Source organism: Ascaphus truei, chromosome 3 (genome assembly GCF_040206685.1).
Source record: "Ascaphus truei isolate aAscTru1 chromosome 3, aAscTru1.hap1, whole genome shotgun sequence".
NCBI lineage: Eukaryota > Metazoa > Chordata > Amphibia > Anura > Ascaphidae > Ascaphus > Ascaphus truei.
The window spans coordinates 169084991-169110257 of record NC_134485.1 but is presented as its reverse complement, the minus strand read 5'-3'; the positions used below and the strand labels follow the sequence as shown (position 1 = coordinate 169110257).

The window sequence follows — 25267 nt, the reverse complement described above, 5'->3', positions numbered from 1 at the left end:
TTTTCCAGGTGATAGGGTACTAGTTCTGGTTCCCACCGTGGAGAGTAAATTCCTTGCTAAATGGCATGGGCCATATGAGGTCTTGGAAAGAGTGGGAGAAGTAAATTATAGGGTAAGGCAGCCAGGTAGGAGGAAACCTGAGCAAATTTACCATATAAACCTACTCAAGCCCTGGAAAGATAGAGAGGTCTTGTTAACCCTAGTACCCCCAGGTCCGTCAGAGAATCAAGAAACTGACCCAGAGGTCAGCATAGCTGAAACACTGTCCGTGCATCAGAAACGAGAGGTCCAGAGTTTAGTGAGAAGGAACAAAGAAATCTTCTCTACACAGCCAGGTAAAACTAACGTAATTAAACATGACATAGTCTCTGAACCGGGGGTCCGAGTTAACCTTAAACCGTACCGAATCCCAGAGGCCAAGAGAGAGGCTATAAGTTTAGAGGTTAAAAAAATGCTAAAACTAGGCGTAATTGAGGAATCCCAAAGTGGGTGGAACAGCCCTATAGTTTTAGTCCCAAAGCCAGACGGTACAACAAGGTTTTGTAATGACTACCGGAAACTAAACGCGGTGTCAAAATTTGATACTTATCCTATGCCCAGGGTGGATGAACTTGTAGAGAGACTGGGCAAAGCCCGATATCTCACAACCCTAGACCTAACAAAAGGGTACTGGCAGGTTCCCCTCACAGAAAGGGCAAAAGAAAAAACAGCCTTCTCAACCCCAGACGGCCTCTTTCAATATAAGGTGCTGCCTTTTGGCTTACATGGAGCTCCCGCCACATTCCAAAGAATGATGGATAAAATTTTAAAACCACATGTTCGGTACGCTGCCGCCTACCTGGATGATGTGGTAATCCATAGTGAAGATTGGCAGTCCCACCTTCCAAAGGTCCAAGCTGTGCTCGACGCAGTTCGGTCTGCTGGACTAACTGCTAACCCCGCTAAATGCACTATTGGTCTGGAGGAGGCCAAGTATCTGGGGTATTCTATTGGTAGAGGGTTACTCAAACCACAAACACTCAAAGTAGAGGCGATACAAAATTGGCCAAGGCCAGTCACAAAAAAACAAGTAAGGACCTTTTTGGGGTTAATTGGCTACTATAGGAGGTTTATTCCCAATTTTGCAACTAAGGCAACCCCACTAACCGACCTCACAAAAGCAAGAGGACCGCTAATGGTAAAGTGGTCCCCCGAAGCCGAACAGGCCTTTAGAAGCCTGAAAGAAGCTCTCTGTGCCCAACCAGTGTTGGTCACACCTGACTTCTCCAAAGAGTTCGTAGTCCAAACCGACGCATCTGAGGTAGGGCTGGGGGCGGTACTCTCCCAGGAGTCTCAAGGGGAGGAGCACCCCATCCTTTATTTAAGTAGGAAACTAAATCCCCAGGAGAAAAATTACTCCATAGTCGAGAAAGAGTGTCTCGCAATAAAGTGGGCTGTAGAGACACTCAAGTATTATCTGTTGGGGAGAAAGTTCCGATTGGTCACAGATCATGCACCCCTTACCTGGATGTGTCAAAATAGGGAGAAGAACGCTAGGGTGACCAGGTGGTTCCTAAGCCTACAGCCCTTTAAATTTTCTGTGGAACACAGGTCGGGGCACAAACATGGCAATGCCGACGGGTTGTCAAGGATGCACTCCCTAATATCCATGGTCGCTCACCCCTCGAGGTCTGAGCTGGGGGGGAGGATATGTGACAGAAACCAGGGGTTGGTAATAAACTCCATATACAGGGCTCCCAGGATACTGAACAGTTTCTGTCCTGTCTAAGCTGAACAGGGCAGCCTCGTGGTACAGGCACTCCATTCCACAGTTTGTCTGCTGCCTGTTTTCTGTCACCTGTCATGCTGATTAGAGTTCAGGTATATAAGACCTGTTTCCTGTTTCCTCTGGGCCCCGCCCAAGAGCCTGGAAGGCTGCTGAACTGCAGAGGGGTGAGAAAGCCTCTTTCCCAAATCGCTTCATTCATTCTGTTAGTTTGTCTAAAGACTGCAAAGGTACTTATTTTGTTGGTGGAAGTGGACAAGCCACTTCCAACTCTGAGTCAGGGACATCTAAGTTTAAGTTATCGCTCAGACGAGCAGCTTTTTGTTTGGCTTTGTTTTCTGTTTAAACTGTGGCAGTCTCAGTGCCTGGGACTGAATAAACCAGGCATAGCCTGTTTAAAGGAACAGTACGTGACGTCTCATCATTTAACCTACCCTAAAAGACCGTGTTCTAACAGTCCCGGACAGACGGCGGAGCCCCGGAGTAAGCCGTTTGTCACAATATATATATATATATATATGTATGTATGTATGTATGTATGTATGTATGTATGAATGTATGTATATATATATATATTATATATATATATATATATATATATATATATATATATATATATATATATACACATAATATATATATATATATACATACATACATACATACATACATACATACATACATACATACATATATATATATATATATATATATATATATATATATATATATATATATATATATATATATATATATATACACACACAGTATATATATATATCTATATATATATATCTATCTATATATATATATATATATATCATACGATACCGGTTGCAACACGACATCAAGGGACAGCACGCAGGTAAGTAGTTCATAAATTTTCTATATTTGATTGAAGACACAAAAAACGACGTTTCGGTCCCCCCAGTGGGACCTTTCTCAAGGTGATGCTAAAGGTCCCACTGGGGGACCGAAACGTCGTTTTTTGTGTCTTCTATCAAATATAGAAAATGTATGATCTACTTACCTGCGTGCTGTCCCTTGATGTCGTGTTGCAACCGGTATCGTATGGTCTGTTATTGCTTTATGGGATAAGCACCAAAACTTATTTACTTGCTAATGGTGTGCCGGCTGTGCATTGGATTATATATATAAATATACAGTGTTCGACAAACCCGGTCGCCCACTCGCACTTGGCGAGTGGAAATTGGCTCGTGGCCAGTTAGATTTCCCCTGCTCTGCAAAAAAAAAATCCCTGCTCAAATAAATAAATAAATAAATAATCTCTCTAGCTGATTGGCTCATTGGCTGTGACGCGGGATGGAGCTGTCAGGCCTTTTTTTTTTGGGGGGGGGGGCGCTGAGCAGTCAAGCCGCCCTTCCTTCTCTGCATGGGTAAGTGTAAAAGTGTGTGTGTGTTGCTCGCGCATGTGCGCGGTGTCCCTGTCTCCTGCGCCGTGGCTGGCTAGCTCCCTTGGATGCACGCGCGGGACAGGAGAATGGCAGAGGGGGGGAGCACGTGGTGGTGTAGGGCAGTGGAGGTGGTAGTGGGGGTATTCCTTCCCCCCCGGTACCCGGTGCTCCCTTGGCTGCCCGCGCGGGGCTGGAGAATGGCGGAGGGGGGGGGGAGCGGGTGGTGCGGGGCAGTGGAGGTGGTAGCGGTGGTATTCCTTCCCCCCCTGTCTCCGGTGCTCCCCCTTGGCTGCCTGCTTGGGGCGGGAGACTGTCGCGCATGGGGGGGGGGGGGGAAAGCGGGGCAGTGGTGGTGCGGGGGTGTTAGTTCCCCCCGGTCCCTGGCGCTCCCTTGGCAGAGTGTGTATGGGAGAGTGTGTGTGTGTGTATATGAGAGAGAGTGTGTGTGTGTGTATGGGAGAGAGATTGTGTGTGTACAGTATGGGAGAGAGAGTGACTTTGTGTGTGTGCAGGACACCAGAAGTAGCCCCCCACACAGTCACCCAGTCAGCCCCCCCCACCCAGTCACCCAGTCAATCCCCCCACCCAGTCACCCAGTCAGGCCCCCCACCCAGTCACCCAGTCAGTCACCCCCACCCAGTCACCCAGTCATTCACCCCCCACCCAGTCACCCAGTCACCCAGTCACCCAGTCAGTCACCCAGTCACCCAGTCAGTCACCCCCCCCCCCAGTTACCCAGTCAGTCAACCTCCCACCCAGTCACCCAGTCAGTCGCACCCCTCCCAGTCACCCCCCCACCCAGTCACCCAGTCAGTCCCCCCACCCAGTTACCCAGTCAGTCACCCCCTACCCAGTCACCCAGTCATTCACCCCCCACCATGTCACCCAGTCAGTCAGTCCCCCCACCCAGTCACCCAGTCAGTCACCCCCCACCCAGTCAATCACGCCCCACCCAGTCACCCAGTCCCCTCCAACATCTAACATTGCGGGAATGAGGGTAGCTAGACATTGAGGGACTGTGGATCAGGTAAGATCCCAGGCGGGATTGCTGCTTTAGAAATTGTGAAGTGTGGGCATCCTGACACTGGTTAAGGGATTCAGGAAACTAGTCATTCATATCTGGCTTTTTTTTCCAGATCCGACATTTATATACACACATAACAAGGACTAATTGTAGTATAACTTAATACAATAAATAAACGTATGTCAAAAACGAATGTTGTTCTTACTAGGAATTTATTCAATTTATTTATTTTTTGGGGCTGGGGGAGGGACTAGGTGTAGAGCTGGGGGAGGGACGAGGGGTGGAACATGGGGCGGGACTGGGTCAGGACATGGGGTGGGACTAGGGCGGGGCTAGGTGGAGAGTAGATTTTTTGGTTCGGCGAGTAGATTTTTGGGTGATTTATCAACCACTGTATATATACAGTTAAGTCCGGAAATAATTGGACACCGATACAAGTTTTGTTATTTCGGCTGTTTACAAAATAAATTCAAGTTACAGTTAAATAATGAATATGGGCTTAAAGTGCAGTCTATCAGCTTTAATTTGAGGGTATTCACATCCAAATTGGAGCAAGGCTTTAGGAATTACATCTCTTTAATATGTAGCCCCCTCTTTTTCAAGGGACCAAAAGTAATTGACTCAAAAACTGTTTCATGGATAGGTGTGGGCTATTCCTTCGTTATTTCATCATCAATTAAGCAGGTAAAAGGTCTGGAGTTGATTCCAGGTGTGGCATTTGCATTTGGAAGCTGTTGCTGTGAACCCATAACATGCGGTCAAAGGAGCTCTCAATGCAAGTGAAACGGGATCCTTCCTTAGGCTGCAAAAAAAAAAATCCATCAGAGAGATAGCAGGTACATTAGGAGTGGCCAAATCAACAGTTTGGTACATTCTGAGAAAAAAAGAACGCACTTGTGAGCTCTGCAACACAAAAAGGCCTGAACGTCCATGGAAGACAACAGTGGTGGATGATCGTAGGATCCTTTCCATGGTAAAGAAAAACCCCTTCTCAACATCCAGGCAAGTGAAGAACACTCTCCAGGAGGTAGGCATATCATCATCTAAGTCTACCATACAGAGAAGACTTCACGAGAGCAAATACAGAGGGTTCACCACAAGGTGCAAACCATTCATAAGCCTCAAGAATAGAAAGGCCAGATTAGACTTTAATAACTAAAAAAAAGCTGTGTGTACTGTGCACGCGCATAGTAAGTGAAACTTCTTTGTCTTTTGTCACAGAAATTGTATTTGTGATGGTGATGTTTTTAATTAAAAATCAAAACACAATTTCAGTTCCAAAACACAAAGAAGTTTTACCGCGTGTTTTAGCTATTTGCACGTATTATAGTAACTGAATTCCTTGGGTGGGTGGGTATTCTGCTGGAGGCAGTGTGTCAGAGCACAGCCATAAATGATCAGGAAAGCAGCTTGTGGTTAAAAGATATTCTTTATTCGGACATCATGGTGCAGTCAGGAAAATGGAGGGAGCTCTTACGCGTTTCACGCCTCGTTGGCGCCTTCGACTCTCTGACGAAGCGCCAACGAGGCGTGAAACGCGTAAGAGCTCCCTCCATTTTCCTGACTGCACCATGATGTCCGAATAAAGAATATCTTTTAACCACAAGCTGCTTTCCTGATCATTTATGGCTGTGCTCTGACACACTGCCTCCAGCAGAATACCCACCTATCTACCACTTTTCCGGATGCACGCCACCAACAAGAAGAAACCAGGCTTTTTTCATGTGAGTTTATCCTTTATTTCCTTTTGGAGGTATACACTAGGGTGGTTCAAGCGTGTGTGACATTGTCCTCATTAGGAGTGATGTGATGGAGCTTAACACTCTTCATTCACAACACCTCTAGGACTTCAATATACATGTCCTCTACACAGCGCTCACCTACATACCCAATACTCACCTATATATCAATAGCCTGCATCAAGACATCTTCTATCAAGAATATCTGAATTGACATTGTTATTTTCATTATCCATAGTCATTTAGAGCACTATTGATGAACTCTGTTCTTCTACTGCTGAATTCCTTGGGTGTGTGTGTCAGTCAGTGTGTGTGTGTGTTTCTCTGTGTGTGGTGTGTATGTCTCTCTCTGTGTCCTGCCCCCCTCTCTCCTGACTCCCTCCACCCCAGCTGAGCTGCGCACACGGGGGGTCTCTGTCTGAGTCTCCCCCCGGCAGAGCTGCGGGCTGTGTGTCCTGCGACAGCCAGCCCCCCTGCGGAGGTATGTGTGTCAGTCAGTTTATATGTGTGTCAGTCAGTGTATGTGTGTGTGTCAGTGTATGTGTGTGTGTATGTCCGTCAGTGTGTGTGTGGTGTGTGTTACACAGTGTGTGTGTGTCAGTCAGTGTGTGTATGTGTGTCAGTCACTGTGTGTATGTGTGTCAGTCAGTGTATGACACACATACCCTCTCTCCTGACTCCCCCCACCCCCTGACGGAGCTGCAGACACGGGGGACTCTGTTTGAGCCTCCTGAGCAGCTCCCCCCCTCTCCCTCTCCCTTAGCAGAGGTACATGCCTGGAGCAGCCCCCACTCTCTTCCCCTGGCAGAGCTGCTGCAGCCAGCCCCCCGGCAGAGTTACAGGGCAATGGAGGGGGGGGTACTGAAGGGCACTTTAACGCGCGTGGGGCGCTCTGCCCTCTTCCTCCCCCCCTCTATTTGTGCTGCGGGGGGGACAGCACGCTCAACCTCCCCCCCTGTTACTGTACCAGAGCAGGAGGTGACAGGGCATGGTAACGCGTGCGTGTGTGCGTGCTCACTCGGCACTCGGCACTCTTCCTTCCTCCCTCCCTCCCGACGGTGCTGCGTCATTACTGCGCATGCGCGGCACGGGCGTGTGGGGGGAACGGCACCGCTGCCAGCCGCATGTGTGTCTTTCCTCTGCCATCTTTAATTTGGGCAATCCTTCGGGCGTGTGGGGGGAATGGTGCCACTTCTGCGCATGTGTGGCGTCCGTCAGGGGCGCCATTACAACTGCGCATGCGCGGCATGGCAGCGGGGAACGGCGGCCGTTAGGAGCGGCGCCGGCGGCCGGCCGTGTGGGGAGAGCGGCGCCCGTTAGTCAGCAGGACACAGGGAAGCGGAGGTATAGAAGAGGGAGGAGAGAGGCTGAGCAGCGGCTCCTCCTCTCACAGCCGGAGGACTTGCGGGGCTTCTACCATCTTACTACACACGCAGCACCGGAAGCTCTGCGCCAGTCATCTTGGTATACCCATGGCAGTGGATGGGTGGGGGTAACGGCCGTTAGGAGCGGCGCCGCATGTCACAGCGGGTGTGTGGGGGGAGCGGCGGACGTTAGAAGGCACAGCAGGCGTATAGGGGCAGGGGGAGGGGGAGCCGTGACGTCACTTCCGTTTCACATTTCGCCCCCAACTCTCCCGTTTTACGCCATCAGAATAGGTGCCACTAAAGAAGTTTCACTTCAAAAAGACAGCCCACTTCTGGAACAGCATTCTTTGGACAGATGAAACTAAGATCAACCTGTACCAGAATGATGGGAAGAAAAAAGTATGGAGAAGGCTTGGAACGGCTCATGAGCCGAAGCATGCCACATCATCTGTAAAACACGGTGGAGGCAGTGTGATGGCATGGGCATGCATGGCTTCTAATGGCACTGGATCACTAGTGTTTATTGATGATGTGACAGAAGACAGAAGCAGCCGGATGAATTCTGAAGTATATAGGGATATATTGTTTGCTCAGATTCAGCAAAGTTGATTGGACAATGACCCAAAACATACTGCAAAAGCAACCCAGGAGTTTTTTAAGGCAAAGAAGTGGAATATTCTGCAACGGCCGAGTCAATCACCTGATCTCAACCCGATCGAGCATGCATTTCACTTGCTCAAGACAAAACTTAAGGCAGAAAGACCCACGAACAAACAACAACTGAAGATAGCTGCAGTAAAGGCCTGGCAAAGCATCACAAAGAAGGAAACCCAGCGTTTGGTGATGTCCATGCGTTCCAGACTTCAAGCAGTCATTGCCTGCAAAGGATTCTAGACAAAGTATTAAAAATGAACAATTTATTTATGATTGTGTCAATTTGTCCAATGACATTTGAGCCCCTGAAATAAGGGGACTGTGTATGAAAATGGTTGCAATTCCTAAACGTTTCATACGATATTTTTGTTCAACCCCTTGAATTAAAGCTGAAAATGTGCACTTCTATTGAATCTTGGTTGCTTCATTTCAAATCCATATTTTTGGCGTACAGAGCCAAAATTATGAAAATTGTGTCAGTGTCCTATTATTTCCGGGCCTAACTTTATATACAGTGGTGTGAAAACGAAAGTACACCCTCTTTGAACTTTATGGTTTTACATATCAGGACATAAGACCAATCATCTGTTCTTTAGCAGGTCTTAAAATTAGGTAAAGACAACCTCAGATGAACAACAACACATGACATATTACAGCGTGCCATGATTTATTTAACAAAAATAAAGCCAAAATGGAGAAGCTATGTGTGAAAAACTAAGTATACCTTATGATTCAATAGCTTGTAGAACCAGTTTTAGCAGCAATAACTTGAAGTAATCATTTTCTGGTGTGCTTGGGATCATTGTCCTGTTGCATGACCCAATTTTGGTCTCACATTTGACTCTAGAATACTTTGGTATACAGAGGAGTTCATGGTCGACTCAATGACTGCAAGGTTCCTAGGTCCTGTGGCTGCAAAACAAGCCCAAATAATCACCCCTCCACCACCGTGCTTGACAGTTGGTATGTGGTGTTTGTGCTGATATGCTGTGTTTGGTTTTCGCCAAACGTGGCGCTGTGCATTATGGCCAAACATCTCCACTTTGGTCTCGTCTGTCCAAAGGACCTTGTTCCAGAAGTCTTGTGGTTTTTTCAGATGCAACTTTGCAAACCTAAGCCATGCTGCCATGTTCTTTTTAGAGAGAAGAGGCTTTCTCCTGGCAACCCTTCCAAACAAACCATACGTGTTCTGTCTTTTTCTAATTGTACTATCATGAACATTAACATTTAACATGCTATCTGAGACCTGTAGAGTCTGAGATGTAACTCTTGTTTTTTTTGCAATTTCTCTGAGCATTGCACGGTCTGACCTTGGGGTAAATTTGCTGGGACGTCCACTCCTGGGAAGATTTGCAACTGTCTTGAATGTTTTACACTTTTGAATAATCTTTCTCACTGTAGAATGATGGACTTTAAATTGTTTGGAAATTGCCTTATAACCCTTCCCAGATTGATGGGCAGCAACAATTGCTTCTCTAAGATCAATGCTGATGTCTTTCCTCCTTGGCCTAGTGTTAACACACACCTGAATGCTCCAGACCAGCAAACTGCTAAAACTTCGGCTTTTATAGAGGTGATCACACTTGCAGATTATCAAATAATCAAGGGCATTTGATTAGCAGCACCTGTCTGCTACTTAGCGTCTTAATCCCTATGGAAGTAGTTAGGGTGTACTTACTTTTTCACATATGGCTTCTCCATTTTGGCTTTTTTTTTGTTATATAAATCATGACACGGTGTAATATGTCATGTGTTATTGTTCATCTGAGGTTGTATTTACCTAATTTTAAGACCTGCTAAGGAACAGATGATTGTTATTATGTCCTGGAATGTAAAACCATGGAATTCAAAGAGGGTGTCCTTTCTTTTTCACACAACTGTATATATATACCCAATCCGACCGCGCTATAACCGGGGCCGCACTAAAAAAAAATTTAAATGGCCACTGCGCGCCCGATATGTAGGAGGGGGGAGGGGATAAGAAGTGGCCGGCAGTCCTACACATCCCCCAGCAGCCCTACATGTCCCCTCGCACTTCCCCCAGCAGCTTCACTTCCCCTAGCAGCCTCACTTCCCCCAGCAGCTCCACTCCAATCCCCCCCCCACCAGCCACGCTCCGATCCCCCCCTTCAGCCCCGCTGCGAACCCCCCCTGCCAGCCCCGCTCCGATTCCCCCCGCCAGCCCTTCTCCAATCCCCCTGCCAGCTCTGCTCCGATCCCCCCTGCCAGCCATGCTCCGATCCCCCTGCCAGCCATGCTCCGATCTCCCCCGCCAGCCCCGCTCCGATCACCTCTGCCAGCCCCACTCCGATCCCCCCCCCTTGCCAGCCCCGCTCCGATCCCCCAGCAGCTGACACCAGAGGTAGGTTGGTGGGGTGGGGGGGGTTGTGAGTGAGCTGTGAGTGTGTGTTGTGTGTGTTGTGAGTGTGTGCAGTGTGCTGTGAGTGTGTGCAGTGTGTTGTGAGTGTGTGCAGTGTGCTGTGAGTGTGTGCAGTGTGTTGTGATTGTGTGCAGTGTGTTGTGAGTATGTGTTGTGAGTGTGTGCAGTGTGTTGTGAGTGTGTGCAGTGTGCTGTGAGTGTGTTCAGTGTGCTGTGAGTGTGTTCAGTGTGTTGTGAGTGTGTGCTTTGTTCTGTGAGTGTGTGCAGTGTGTGCAGTGTGCTTTGAGTATGTGCAGTGTGTTGTGAGTTTATGCAGTGTGTTGTGATTGTGTGCAGTGTGCTGTGAGTGTGCTGTGAGTGTTGCAGTGTGCTGTGAGTGTATGCAGTGTGCTGTGAGTGTGTGCAGTGTGCTGTGAGTGTGTGCAGTGTGCTGTGAGTGTGTGCAGTGTGCTGTGAGTGTATGCAGTGTGCTGTGAGTGTGTGCAGTGTGCTGTGAGTGTGTGTAGTGTGCTGTGAGTGTGTGTAGTGTGCTGTGAGTGTGTGCAGTGTGTTGTGTGTTTGCAGTGTGTTTTTCTGTCGCTTGTTGTATACATTTGCCATGCTCAATAGCTCTCCTTTTTGACAATTATATACATATATATTTTGTGGGGGCTCAGGGGTTCCCAAAAAGAGCTAGCTGGGGTTCTGTGTGTTGTTTAACTTATTTTCAGCTGTTTCAGCTGTTGGAGGTTAGTGGCCCCATCCGTACCAGGTTTTAAGCCCGTCCCTCCCCACTTCCCTAGTCAGCAGGTCCTTTTAATTTTACTAGATATAGATCCAATGTTGGTCTTTCTCCCTCCGAACAGAGGTAAATGAGAATTTTAATCCTAATAGATGTATATTAGTATTTTATCTGGTAGTGTTAGGACCTGTGAACTGGGTATGCCTTGTCGTGGCTCACAGGCTTACAATGCTTTGGCCAAAGGGTTAAACTAAATTACCCCTTTTCAAGAGAATATATAAATATTTTACTGTGTATTTTTGTCATATTGGATGTAGCATTGGGCTTCTCTGTCGCTTGTCACACCTTATAATGCAAAATAAATTGATGACATTATTCCAATTTTAGTTTATGAAAATATCTGCATGCTCTTATTACAGTATTTCCCAAATAAATTTAGCCGTGGAACCCTTTTATATTTTGTAAAACAGAATGGAACCCCTTAAATATTTTTAGCACAGCACATGAAAAAAAATAATAATAAATGCGCCGCAGGCTAAACATTTTCTTGGTTCAAGATCATTTTTAAAAGACCCCCACCGCCCCAATACATTTTTAAAAGACCCCTACCCCCCAATACATTTTTCAAAGACCCCCACTGCTCCCTTCCCCAGTGTCTCTAGCCAGTGTCTCTCCCTCACCTCAGTGTCTCTCTCACTCTCCCTCCTCAGTCTCTCTCTCTCTCTCCCTCCTGTTTCTCTCACTCTCCCTCCTCAGTGTCTCACTCTCCCTCCTCAGTGTCTCTCTCACTCTCCCTCCTCAGTGTCTCTCTCACTCTCCCTCCCTGAGTGTGTCTCTCCCTCACCCCAATGTCTCACACCCCCAAGTCTCTCTTTCACCCCCTCCCACCTCTCCATGTCTCTTTCAAACCCCTCCCACCTCCATGTCTCTTTCACCCCCTCCCACCTCCATGTCTCTTTCACCCCCTCCCACCTCCTTGTCCCTTTCACTCCCCTCCCACCTCCATGCCTCTTTCACCCCCCTCCCACCTCCATGTCTCTTTCACCCCCTCCCACCTCCATGTCTCTTTCACCCCCTTCCCACCTCCATGTCTCTTTCACCCCCACCCACCTCTCCATGTGTTTTTCACCCCCATCCACCTCTCCATGTATCTTTCACCCCCCTCACATTGACACCCTGACACAGACCTTATCGCGCTGCATGAAGCAAGGCAGACGAGGTGCTGCATCAGCTGTGCAGCACAGCACCACCTAATGGCTGAATGAGAAATTGCAGCTACAGACTGCTTTTTTGAGGGGGAAATCCGGCACAGTGAGTTCAGGCGTCCTGTCTGTCGGTGGAACCCCTGGGACTGCTCCACGGAACCCCAGGGTTCTGCGGAACCCCATTTGGGAAACGCTGTCTTATTACATTAACATATACAGAGGTTACAGTCCCCACCACCGCAGATGGAAAAGCAAAGGTCTGCGACACTGTGAACAGTATCTGCCGTGATAATGCTGCGAGGTCCATACTTCTGAATGGGACCTCCCGCAGCATTAATCCTTCTGGACCGTGACTGTCATGGTCGTGCACGCTAAGGTTTGCTACTTTGTACATATATGGACCATATTTACTATGCAGTCTTCTGCCATAAGACACTGTATGGAATTGGAAAACACCTTGGAGCACTTTCAGTGTGAGGACAGCTCAGGTGCCTTTAAGCGCAGGAAGACATCTCAGAAGAATACTTAGCAGATATGGACCATAAGCAGTTTGGTATTTTTACATGCATTGCAAATTGAAATGCATTTTTTTTCTTCTTGATAAGCTCACCTAACATATGTACTGCACCGACACACTTTATTCGAGCAAATACCCAGTATGTACCTGGCAGATACCTGGAATGCGCCGCTCCTCACCTCTGACAAGCCCCGTTGCGTTTGCCTTCCCAGCCTGGGTTCATGCCTGGCTGACGGGCGGCTGATCTGGTAAATGATAATGATTAGGATTTAATAGGCTGCAATGCTTCTCGTGTCTACCAGATGGCATAAATTCATGAATTGTAATGCAGTATATATATATATATACTGTGCAGTATTGCAGCCAGCGGGAATAAAATGCTTCAATCCCTGCCTGGAAAATACCTCAATGCACTCGGGCAGAAAACAGTCACAAACCTCAATACACCCGGGTATACCCGAATTCGTGGGACTAGCCGAGCTCGAATAAAGTGTGTCGCCAGTGTAGATTTTTTTCTTCAGTGCTCGCTCTGTTATTTCTCATTACAGCAGCTTTTTTACATTGTCTGAACAGGTGGTTTATTATTTCATTTTCTGCAAATTCAGAATGACATCAACCATTAAAACTACCCCAACAAATTGTAATTTAAAATAATTATTTTGAGGATGGTAACACCAATGATAATTCTTATCTTTGTTTTAGGCATGGACTTGATAGTAATGTGCTCAGGTTTGTTGCAAAACTTGCTACCGACAGCCCTATTGACGAGGATCGAAAGTTCATCATATCCTACTTCTTAAGTGATGACTCTATTTCTGTTTTTGAGCCTCCACAACGAAACTCTGGTAAAGTAAATTAATATATTCAAGATGTAGTTAACTCTGGAGTCTATTTGTTAATATCTCCCAGCTTCAAAACTGGGACAAAACCACAGCAATAAATACATAAATAAATTGCAGCAGATTTATTAAAATAAAAAAAAATCCTGAGAGAATTTGATAGGTAAACCTGTATGAAATGCACCACAAGTGGTATTTTTATTTACTGTACTGTGGAGGGTTTTTGTCACTTGTTGTTTACCCACCATAAAGTTTTTAATGTCTGGTTAGAGGTAAACAAATTAGTGTCTTTATTTGCTACAATTAGTATGCTTATATAAGTAAAAAAAATATTTTGGTAATCGTTAATTTTATTATTATTATTTTACATTATACTATGTGATATTATGCTTCCAACTATTTTTATAATTCTTATTGTCTAATAAGAAACTAGAAGTCACAAAAAAACCTTAATTGTAATTTATTGAAACACAGACTGTTTGATTTCAACTGTGTATTGAAGTTGTTGGAATTAGTAGTGCCAATTGTCACAGCTGGATTCTCTATCCTCTGATTCGGGTTATCACACTGTGATTCAGACAAATCTCAGCATTGATTTGAAGCAGTATCGGATGTTAAGGAATCTCCACCTCCAAGTCAATTTAAGTTCAGAAGTGTGACAACCAGTTGCTTTCTTTATTGTAGTTATACATTGATTTTACATCCATTGGGAACATGTTTCAAAATGCTACAGTTTAATTGAAAGGAAACAAAAGTTTATAGAAATATAGAAAATGCATTTATGTATGTAACATACATGCTGACTTCACTGGATTTTGTTTTGGTTTTGCTATAAATATTTTACCTCCAATTTATTAACATGTTGAGAAACGTAATGACATAGTTAATGAGGCATTCACTTCTATTCATCTTTTCGTCTGCTTTTAAATATATATATTGTGATGGGGGAAGGGTGCCAAGTGAGTAATAAAGGTGTCACCCCCATTAGGCACCCCCTTCCACCGTCTGGGAAGTGAGGGGTTAACCCGAAATGTACTTATAATACATATGTTCCCCTGCTTTACAATCAAAAGGTACGTCCCTTGGTTCTGCTATTCCCATATTTAGAGAGAATTTATATATTTTTATTCCCCAGCCTCAGGGCAAACTGTGTTCTATGTGATAGAAATGTATATGGGTACAATTATTGGTATTTGTACCTGTACAGTGTATGCATCAACCACATACACTGGGATCAGGCCGGGAGGGAAAGGGTTAATTGCACTTGCAGGTTTATGGCCCTTTGTCCCCTTTCCCACCTTTGCAGGCTCCATTTTGCAGTCTCTCCATAGGTCGCCATTACAGCTCCATGTAACCCTGTGGAGATTCCGGCGATTTGGGCCCGATATCATAGAAGACCTGCAGGTGGCGCCCGAGAGAAGGAGCGGCGGTTCCTCATTGAAAGTGAATGGAGTAATGCATTTCAATGGGGATTCCTTGAAGCCGACCTCCGGAGACGAGCTGGCAGACAGCCAGACCGCAAAACCGCAAGAGCGGAAACAATGTCTAAAAAGAGCTTTGATCAGGTCTCGGTCAAGTACACGTCCAATTGGCGTGGGAACTTTTGTTCTAGGGCACCCAGTAATAAAATTTGTTTTGCCCCTGGCCCCTAGGAACCCCCTCTTGACCCCAACAGGGTCCGACAATTAATGGCGACGAGAAAGGGTCGCGCCGGCCACGAGGGTCCTACCATTGACCGTAATGGCGGAGAAAGCCGCGTAGCTTTCAAGCACTAAGTGGAAAACAGTGTAAACTGAAAACCCATAACTATGGTTCCGTGGGGACCAGAGGGCTGGGATTTGGCCAGGATGTAGTCACTGCTCCGGCATGACTGCATGGCAAATTTAAAATGTGTGTGTTTCCCATTGACTTCAATGGTAGCGGAGGTCCCATTGAATCCTATGGCAGCGCCGGCCATATTAATTCTAATGGAGGAAAGCCGCGTGGCTTTGAAACGGCTAAGTCCGAAAGTATGTGAAGTGGAAACCCATATTTCCGGTTCTGTGAGTACCAGAGGGCTGGGATTTGACTGCATGGCAATTTCCAGCCCTCTCCGATCAACCAGACGGAGTATGGGTAACTGTGAAAAATGAGGTTTTCCCATTGACTTCAATGGCGGAGTTGCTCCATTAAAAGCCTATAGAGGCGGAGCCCATTGATTTCAAAGGAAGAGTGAAATGTAGTGATTTCTTTTAGCTTATAGCGGAGAATCCTGCATTAAAGTTAATAGGGGATTTTAACTTGGTTTTTGTATCTCCGGTTCTGGGGGTCGTGGAAGGCTGATATTTGGCCCCTATGGCAAGGGTCCTCCGGCATGAGGACTTGGCAAATTTCAGCCCGCTCAGACCCACAGAACAGATTATTTTAATATATGTTTGATATTAAAATGTTACTCTGCATCCCTGGTAATTCTAAGCCCGGGAAAGCTAGAGGCCCATATGGTATGTTACTGCTCAGGGGGCGACAAGTGGTCTACAATAAGCCCCCTGATCAAAGGCTCCCCCACCCTGCTTGTGTATGCTAGGACAAAGCAGAGCAGGACATGGGTACTTGTGTAAAGTGTTGTGTTTCACACCTTGAGACAAAGGATTTCCTGTCCCAGGCAGACTAGACGACGCCAGTCTTGTGGGAGGGGGCTAGGGAAATGAGCCCCTGATTAGAATAATGCCCGCCCCTGTGGGCAGGTATTACCTTACTCCCACGTGAGGTGGCAATGGGTAATTGGGTGGAGGTAATTGATAACCAATGCCTGGCACCCAATGTTAAGGGATAGGGCTGAAACTCCATATAAACGAGTGTAAGCCTATGCCCAGTGTCTTAGTTGTGACTTCGTTTTGTATCCTATATCATGAATGAATTGCCAATCCAGATCCTGATTGCTTCATTGCCCCAAACACTAAGTAAGTGTTCATATTCTGTATGTTATTTGTGTAATCTTGTGTGTTCACCTTTTTAAAGGAATAAACTTAATTTATCATATCTTAGTCGTGTTCAATTCAACCCAGTGATATTTGTGTATATTATAACCCTTCACAAGTTACCGTGACATATATACAGCTGAACCCCGTTAGAACACGGTACTCGGGGTCCACATAATGAGACTGCATTATTACCGGGATCGCGTAAAAAAAAAAATGGCTGCCGCGATCAAGGTTTCCGCAACCACTGGAGGGGGAGCATGTGTGTGTTTGTGTGGGGGGGGGAGGGGGAGGGAGGAGGGGGAATGCAGCGCCTGCAGCAGCAGCTTAATAAAAAGGATTTTATTAAAATAAAAAAACAAACAAAAATGTAAATAAGTCGTCATTTTACATACATTTATACAGTAAGGCAGACTTTTGTCGACATGCTGACCCCCCACACAAAGATAAGCAACAGGTTTAATAAAGATTCTATTCCAGAAAAAGAAGGGAAAAAAATTACAATCTGTGAAGATGTGTGGATGCAGAGCAGACAGGTTAACCCGCGCTCTGCCAAAGAGGCCATAGTGATCCCCTTTGGCTGCATATAGGTTAATCGGCCATTTTAAGCCCACGGCACCTCAAAGATTTTACCGCTAGTAGAAGCAATTCTTGCAGGAGCAAAATCTGTATTGAAGAGCTTTGCTGTGACCGCGGTGTTATGCTGCAGGTCTGCCATCAGCTAGAGTTCTTGTTGCAGCACGGACGATCCCAGAAAAAAAAAAGGTTGAGAAGCAGCATTGGTTGTATGTAATTTGAACGTTTACCCTTCCGCCACTGGAAGAGCAATGTGGTGCCTATCTTTGAAAAACTGGGCAGAGAATGTCATTGTGTCCAGAAGGAGGTGGCCAGTCATTCTGCTCCTGCGGCAAAGAATTTATTCTTAGGGTCACCTCAAAAGGTTACAGTGTTTTCAATGTTTTACAGTCGGAGTGTGTGTGTCTGTTTCTGTGTGTGTCTCTGTGTGTGCGTCTGTCTCCGTGTGTGTGAGGGTGGCGTAACTTAGTGGGAGCTCGAGCAGGGATGTAGCCAGATGGACGTAGGCATGAGGCAGCGAACAGGGGACCGACCGGCAGGGGCAGTGAGCAGTGGACCGGAGGAGGCAGCGAGTAGGGGACCGGTGGAGGTAACGGGTAGGGGACCGGTGGAGGCAGCAAGAAGGGGACCGGTGGGGGCAGCAAGCAGGGGACTGGTTGGGGCAGCGACTTTGAAAAACTGGGCAGATAATTTCATTCTGTCTGGAAGGAGGCGGCCAGTCATTCTGCTTCCGCGGCAAAGAAGGTATTCTTAGGGTCAAATCAAAAGGCTACTGGGTTTTCAAGGTTTTACAGTCAGACAGTGGGACTATGGGGGCTATGCACTAAGCTCAATGGCTTTGCGTTCTGATTTGGCAAAAAAGCAGGTTAGTTAAAAAGTGAAGCCGGGGACGCGATTCACTAAGGCCTTGAGGCCATTTTTTAACGTACCTGCTCAAAATAGCTCAGAACAGCCACAGCGTACGTGTTCCTTTTGTTCCCCCTGCTAGCGTTCTTAACCTTTACGTACGCTAGCTGATAGAAAAAAAAGCCGCTTGTAACATTTGCATGGAGATTTGCCATCTCCATGCAAGGCTGTTACAGGCGATCGTACACGAAATAAATACATTTTAATAATAGTGTAGATGAGCAGGGGGTCTCCGGAGCTGAACAGCATTGGTTTCAGGTCCGAGGACCCCCTACTTCAGGAGATACAGGCCCCGTTATGGGGTGCCGGTATCCCCTGCAGAATTTCAATGTCCCGGTCACGTGACGCGGACGCTTGAAAGTGCAGGGGATATCGGCACCCCATAATGGGGCCTGTATCTCCTGAAGTAGGGGGTCCTCGGACCAGAAACCAATGCTGTTCAGCTCCGGAGACGCCCTGCACATCTACACTATGAAACACATGTATATTATAAAAAGAATTAACAAACATCAATACACGACCTCCCCCCTCCGCCCTAACACATACAGTACAATAATGTGCAAAATTACTATTATCCAGATATGGATAATAGATTATTTGCCCATTATTAAACACTGCTTTATCATACCTTCACTAAATCCAAGATAGTCGGCGTCACATGTTATTTCAGAGTGTGGAATTGGTTCCCACGTGTCAAGGATTGGACTTCGGCTGAAGTGGATCCCAGTGGCAGGAACAGCAGGGAGCGAAGTCAGGAAACAAGCAGGGGTCCGAGGCAGGCGGCAGGTAGCGAAGTCAGGAAACAAGCAGAGGTCGGCAACGAGGAAACTGGAACAGGAGGATAGCAATAGCTAGCACAGCAGTAAACACAGGAACCTTGCAGAAGCTAAGGAACCAGTATAAACAGGCAAAGAGGAACAGGAAAGGGAGGTTTATATAGGCAGGCTGGGAGGTGGAGCACAGGTGCAGAGGTGTCAGGTATCAGATTCTGGAATGTTCCTTAGTTTAGCAGCAGCACTCCCGGTGGGCAAGTATAGGTACTGCAGGCTAGAACCAGACATTGAGAGTGGCAGCAGTCCCGGTGGCCAAGCATGGGAACAGCAGGCTAGAGAATATGACATTACTCCCCCCTCCCAAGAGCGTTCTCCGGACGATCCTTGCTAGGCTTGTCTGGATATCTCTGGTGAAAAGCTTTGACTAGTCGTGGAGCATGTACAAAATCTTTGGGTTCCCAAGATCTTTCCTCTGGGCCATAGCCCCCCCCCCCCCCAGTGAACCAGGTACTGTAGTTTCCCTCGGTGTAACCTGGAATCCAAAATTCTCTCCACAATGAATTCCTCTTCGTTATCCACGAGGATGGGTTCAGGGGGAGGAAGTCTCCGTCCAGGAAACGGATTCTCACAGAAAGGTTTCAGCAGAGAAGAATGAAACACAGGGTGTATTTTGATGGTCTCAGGAAGCTCTAATCTGAAGGACACTGGATTTATTAGTGCTGAGATGCGAAATGGACCGATGTATTTTTGGCCCAATTTAATGGTTGGAACCTTTAGACGTAGATTTCTTGTAGAAAGCCAGACTTTATCCCCGACTTGAAATTCTGGGGAGGGTCTGCGGTGTTGGTTTGCTGCTCTTTTGTACTTTACTTGAGTCTCACGAAGTGTCTCTTTGAGGGTCTCCTGGATGTCTCGCAGAGTCTCCAGTTTCTCTGTAACTGCCGGAATGGGGCCCAAAGATGGAAAACGAGGAATAAAGGTTGGATGAAATCCATAATTTGAGAAAAAGGGGCTCTTCTGAGTCGAAGAATGATGTGAATTGTTGTATGAAAACTCAGCTAATGGTAGGAAATCAATCCAGTCATCCTGGAGATGACAAACAAAACATCGTAAGTATTGTTCCAAAGTCTGATTGGTCCTTTCTGTCTGGCCATTGGATTGTGGATGATAGCCAGACGATAAATTTAAACGAATTCCTAGAGAGGAACAGAAGGTCCTCCAAAATTTTGAAGTGAATATTACCCCTTTATCGGATATGATCTCATCAGGAGCCCCGTGAAGCCGAAACACCTCTTTCACAATCAACTTGGCTGTCTGGTCTGCAGAAGGAAGATTCTGTGCTGCAATGAAGTGAGCCATCTTTGTAAGTCGATCCACCACTACCAGGATGGTATTATGTCCACTTGATCGGGGCAGGTCAACAATAAAATCCATTGATATGGACCCCCAAGGACGAGTTGGAACTGGAAGGGGCTGCAGTAAACCCACAGGTGATGCTCGAGGGGTCTTGGTCCTAGCACAAGTCTCACAGGAGAGGACATAGTCTTTAACATCTTGTGCTAATTTAGGCCACCAAAAAGAGCGAGACAACAGGTCCTGTGTCTTGAGGACATCTGGGTGACCAGCGGGTCGGGAGTCGTGCATTAATTGGAGCACCTCTAATTTTACCTCCTTAGGGACGAACAGACGATCCTTATAGTTCCAGAGACCATCACATAGAAATAGTTCTGCTTCCGGAGGAGGGTTTTTAAGAAAAGAGTCATTTGAGTAGGCTCCCTTTATTCGTGTGAGGAGATCGGCGGAGAATGTGACGCCCAAAAAATTTCTTTTTAGAAGAATAGTTTCTTTTTGCTCTTTATCTGAACTAGGATTAGGAAAGGACCGTGACAAGGCGTCGGCTTTTCCATTCTTGGAGCCAGGGCGGTAGGAGATGTGGAACTGAAATCTTGCAAAGAAGAGAGCCCACCTGGCTTGTCGCGCAGACAGTCTCTTTGCGGATTGAATGAATTCTAAGTTCCTGTGATCCGTAAAGACCGTAATTGGGTGATTGGCCCCCTCCAGTAGATGTCTCCACTCAGAGAATGCAGCTTTTATAGCCAAGAGTTCTTTGTTTCCGATGTCATAATTTCGTTCAGCTGTTGACATTTGGTATGAATAAAAGGCACATGGATGAAGGAGCATCTTGGGTCCAATTCTTTGTGACAGAATGGCACCAACAGCGGAGTCGGATGCATCCACTTCCAAGATGAATGGTAATTCTGGATTTGGATGGATGAGGATAGGGGCAGATGTGATGAGTGACTTCAATTGTTCGAATGCCGTATTCGCTTTAGGAGACCATTTGAAGGGGAATTCCTTCCATGTGAGTTGGGTGATTGGGGCAATAATGTCAGAGAAATTTTTAATAAAACGTCTATAGAAATTGGCAAAACCCACAAATCTCTGAATGTCCTTTTCATTCCGAGGGATTGGCCATTCCACCACGGCTTGAATCTTGCCTGGGTACATACTCAAACCCTCGGGAGAGATGATGTAACCGAGAAATTGCATGCTGGTTTTTTCGAATTCGCATTTTTCTAACTTGATGTATAATTTGTACTTATGGAGACGCTCAAGGACAATTCGGACATGTCTCTGGTGATCCATGATGTTATCTGAGAAGACTAGGATGTCATCCAGGTATGCCACTACGAATTGGTGCAATAACTCTCGGAGGACATCATTGATTAAATGCTGGAAGGTAGCAGGGGCATTACAGAGTCCGAAAGGCATCACCAGATATTCATAGTGCCCATAACGGGTTCGGAAGGCTGTTTTCCATTCGTCACCGGGTCGAATGCGGACCAAATTATACGCTCCTCTGAGATCTAATTTGGTAAAGATTTTGGCTGACCGAATTCTTTCCAATAGTTCAGGAATCAGAGGTAATGGGTACCTGTTCTTCACCGTTATCTTATTTAGTTCCCGATAGTCAATGCAGGGGCGTACCGTCAACGACTTCCATCCTTTCTGGCGATTCCTTGGCTACAAATGATACCGAATTGTTCTTGGCGAATTCTATGTCCTTAAAATTCCCTGCCGCCCCTGAGTCGACCATTACTGTGGTTGAAAAACGATGTGTTCCTTCCTCGATGATAATAGGAACCAGGAGGTGAGGGTGTAGCGAAGGAGGGTTATCTTTCCTTTGAGAAGCAGAGAGAACAGTTTCTGAAATAGCGTGCAGCTGATTTCTTCTAGGGCTCTGGAAAGAAGACCGCCTGGACTTGTTTGGGCAATCAGCGAGATAGTGCCCATCGTTTCCGCAATATAAACAGAGATCTTCTGTTCGGCGTCTATTCCTTTCCCCGGTTGAGATGGGTCCCCGCAGTGTATTTACTTGCATTGGCTCCTCCTCAGTCTCCCTGGAACGTCTTGGGGTACTGACATCTCTAAACCCGGGGTTACTTGGCATGAACCCCTGTCTCTCCAATCGTCTTTCCGTAAGCCTACGATCAATTTGGATGCATAAACGGACAAAGTCCTGAAATCTCTCTGGGGTCTCCACCCGGGCTAGTTCGTCTTTAACTTGCTCCGAGAGACCCTGCCGAAAATGATATTTCTGCGCGGCCTCATTCCACTCAGTATCGTTAACCCATCTGCGGAATTCAGCGGCGTACTCAGCTGCCGAGCGTCTTCCTTGACGAAGATTGTTCAGAGTTGCCTCAGCGGTTGCACTACGATTTGGGTCATCAAAAATAAGACTCATGGCATCGATGAACTCCTCCAGGTCCCTTAGTAGTGGGCTATCCTGTTCTAACATAGGGGAGACCCAAGCAAGGGCCTCATCCTTGAGCAGGGTTATGATCAGTCCAACCTGGGCTTCGTTGGTATTATAGATGGTAGGCTGAAGCTTGAACACATGTCTGCATTGATTAAGGAAATCCCGAAAAGATTGTCTTTTTCCTCCAAATTTTTCCGGAAGGGTTACACGGGGTGCGGTTTGCACAGTCAGAGTTTTTTGACCAGATGCGGTGATTAAAGCTGCACGTAGTTCACGGTTTTCAGCTTCTGCGGCGGCAGCTCGTTCCTCTGAGCGGAGGGCACATCCTTCCGCGCGGACGACACATTCTTCCCAGCGGGCATCACGTTCTACCTGGCGGGCATCCCGTTCTTTCCGGAGGGTATCCTGTTCTTCCACGTGACCAAGACGTTTGATAAGGTGTCCTTGTTGTTCTTGGAAACCAACCATGATACGTTGTAAGTCCTGCAGTGTCCGAGCCTGGGCCAGGTCTGTTCCGGCGGAATCCATGGTAGGGCCTGTTTATTCTGTCAAGGATTGGACTTCGGCTGAAGTGGATCCCAGTGGCAGGAACAGCAGGGAGCGAAGTCAGGAAACAAGCAGGGGTCCGAGGCAGGCAGCAGGTAGCGAAGTCAGGAAACAAGCAGAGGTCGGCAACGAGGAAACTGGAACAGGAGGATAGCAATAGCTAGCACAGCAGTAAACACAGGAACCTTGCAGAAGCTAAGGAACCAGTATAAACAGGCAAAGAGGAACAGGAAATGGAGGTTTATATAGGCAGGCTGGGAGGTGGAGCACAGGTGCAGAGGTGTCAGGTATCAGATTCTGGAATGTTCCTTAGTTTAGTAGCAGCACTCCCGGTGGGCAAGTATAGGTACTGCAGGCTAGAACCAGACATTGAGAGTGGCAGCAGTCCCGGTGGCCAAGCATGGGAACAGCAGGCTAGAGAATATGACACCACGATCTGATTGGCTGAAATACCATGTGACGCCGGCTTCGTCACCTCATCTTAAAGGCAAATGAAGCACAGCCATTCTGATTGGCTGGCATCATTCCCTTTAAGTGACGTCATGTAAAAAAAAAAAAGTCGGAACATGGTTTGCACAGCCAATCAGGTGGCTGTTAACCATTTTGAGGCTAAATGTGACGTCACAAGCCCTATTTAAGGCCGTGACGCCTCATTTGAGCCCAAAAAGATGACGAGATAACATCGGTTGGGATTTACCATGGGGTTTTTTTGGATTGACAGATGAAGATAGAAGATAAAGAAGATCAAGAAATGGTGACAGATGAAGATAGAAGAAGGTGATTAAAGAAAGAAAAAAGAAGATTTGGGTACCTGATCCGGATCTTCATGACAGATGGCACCGGATGCTGTTGAAGGCCTTCAAGGTACGTGAACTTCCGGGAGTCGGAGGGCCACCGCTTCTAATGGTAAGTAATATATTGAACGTTTGTAAATATCTCTTTTTACAGGTTTCTTCATTGGATGTGTTTTTTGATTTTTTTGGGGGAGACACATTGACTGATAATATATTATTCTGTACCACTTTAGTGTACAGATTAATACATTATTATGACAATATTTGGGGGACATTTGTGGCTTGGTATTGCTGTTGGTTTTTTTAATTTCAATTTCTTATGTGGATGTGATTGTTTGTTTTTTTCCTGCTTAATGAAATAAAATGTTTGCGATTGGTGTTTGTTTGTAGTTAATGCGTTTTATGGTTATTTCAGATATTGTTTTGAATGTATTTCTTTGTCTTTTAATGTTTACATTCATTAATTTTGTATTAATTCATTGGTTTAATTGGTTAGTGTTACTATTCATTTTGAGTTGGTTTAGGAATTAATTGGTTTCATTGGTTAATGGTTTAATTAATTCATTGTTGATGTTGTTACTGCCTGTATTCATTGGATTAGCTGGCTACTGTTTTTATTTAGGTATGCTAATGCAGTATTTAATAATGGGCAAATAATCTATTATCTATATCTGGATAATAGTTATTTTGCACATTATTGTACTGTATGTGTTAGGGGGGTGTACAGTATTTAGTTATAAATATTGTTTATTATTTTTGTAGGCACAACATTAGTACCGCAGGCCCGCGGGTACCCTGGGACTCCCGCGGGGACCCCGGGACGGCCGTGGAGTCAGCCGGGGATACCCGCGCAACCCCCGGCCTCCCTCGGGGACCCCTGCGGGGTCAGCCGGGGACACCCGCTGGCCTGTTGTATGGGTGTTGCGCATGCAAAAATGTAAAGCAAGAAAGTTTTCAAAGTCCAGCTTTTTTGCGTCTACCTTGAGCTTAAGTGTTCTGTTGAACGCAACTTTCGCGTACTCTAAGGTTGCGTTGCTTAGTGCATCCCGCTTAAGGGCAGCATTTAACGCAAACAGGGTAACGAACGAGCAAAGTGGGACTTAGAAAAATTTCCTGAAAAAAGTCAGTTTTAGAGCGCAAAGTGCCTGTCTGCGTGGCTTAGTGCATTGTGTTCAGCGCAACATCATGTTCTAAGAGCACTTTGCACTCTAAAAACGAATTAACGGAGCTTAGTGCATGACCCCCATTGTCTCTATTGGGTTACATTTGCCCTATAGGTTATTAGACCAGCCGGTCAGGGTGTAGGTAGGCTAATTACTTGCCAACACA

The 25267-nt window shown here is 46.3% G+C and overlaps 1 protein-coding gene across 1 annotated transcript in view; it reads left to right on the top strand.

Moving 5' to 3' along the window:
• EFHC2 (EF-hand domain containing 2) overlaps positions 1-25267 on the top strand; it is a 173552-nt gene that overhangs the window by 104772 nt on the left and 43513 nt on the right. Inside the window, exon 9 of the mRNA XM_075589734.1 lies at positions 13490-13632. Within this exon, the coding sequence (XP_075445849.1) occupies positions 13490-13632 (143 nt within the window). The remainder of the gene's footprint in view (positions 1-13489; positions 13633-25267) is intronic.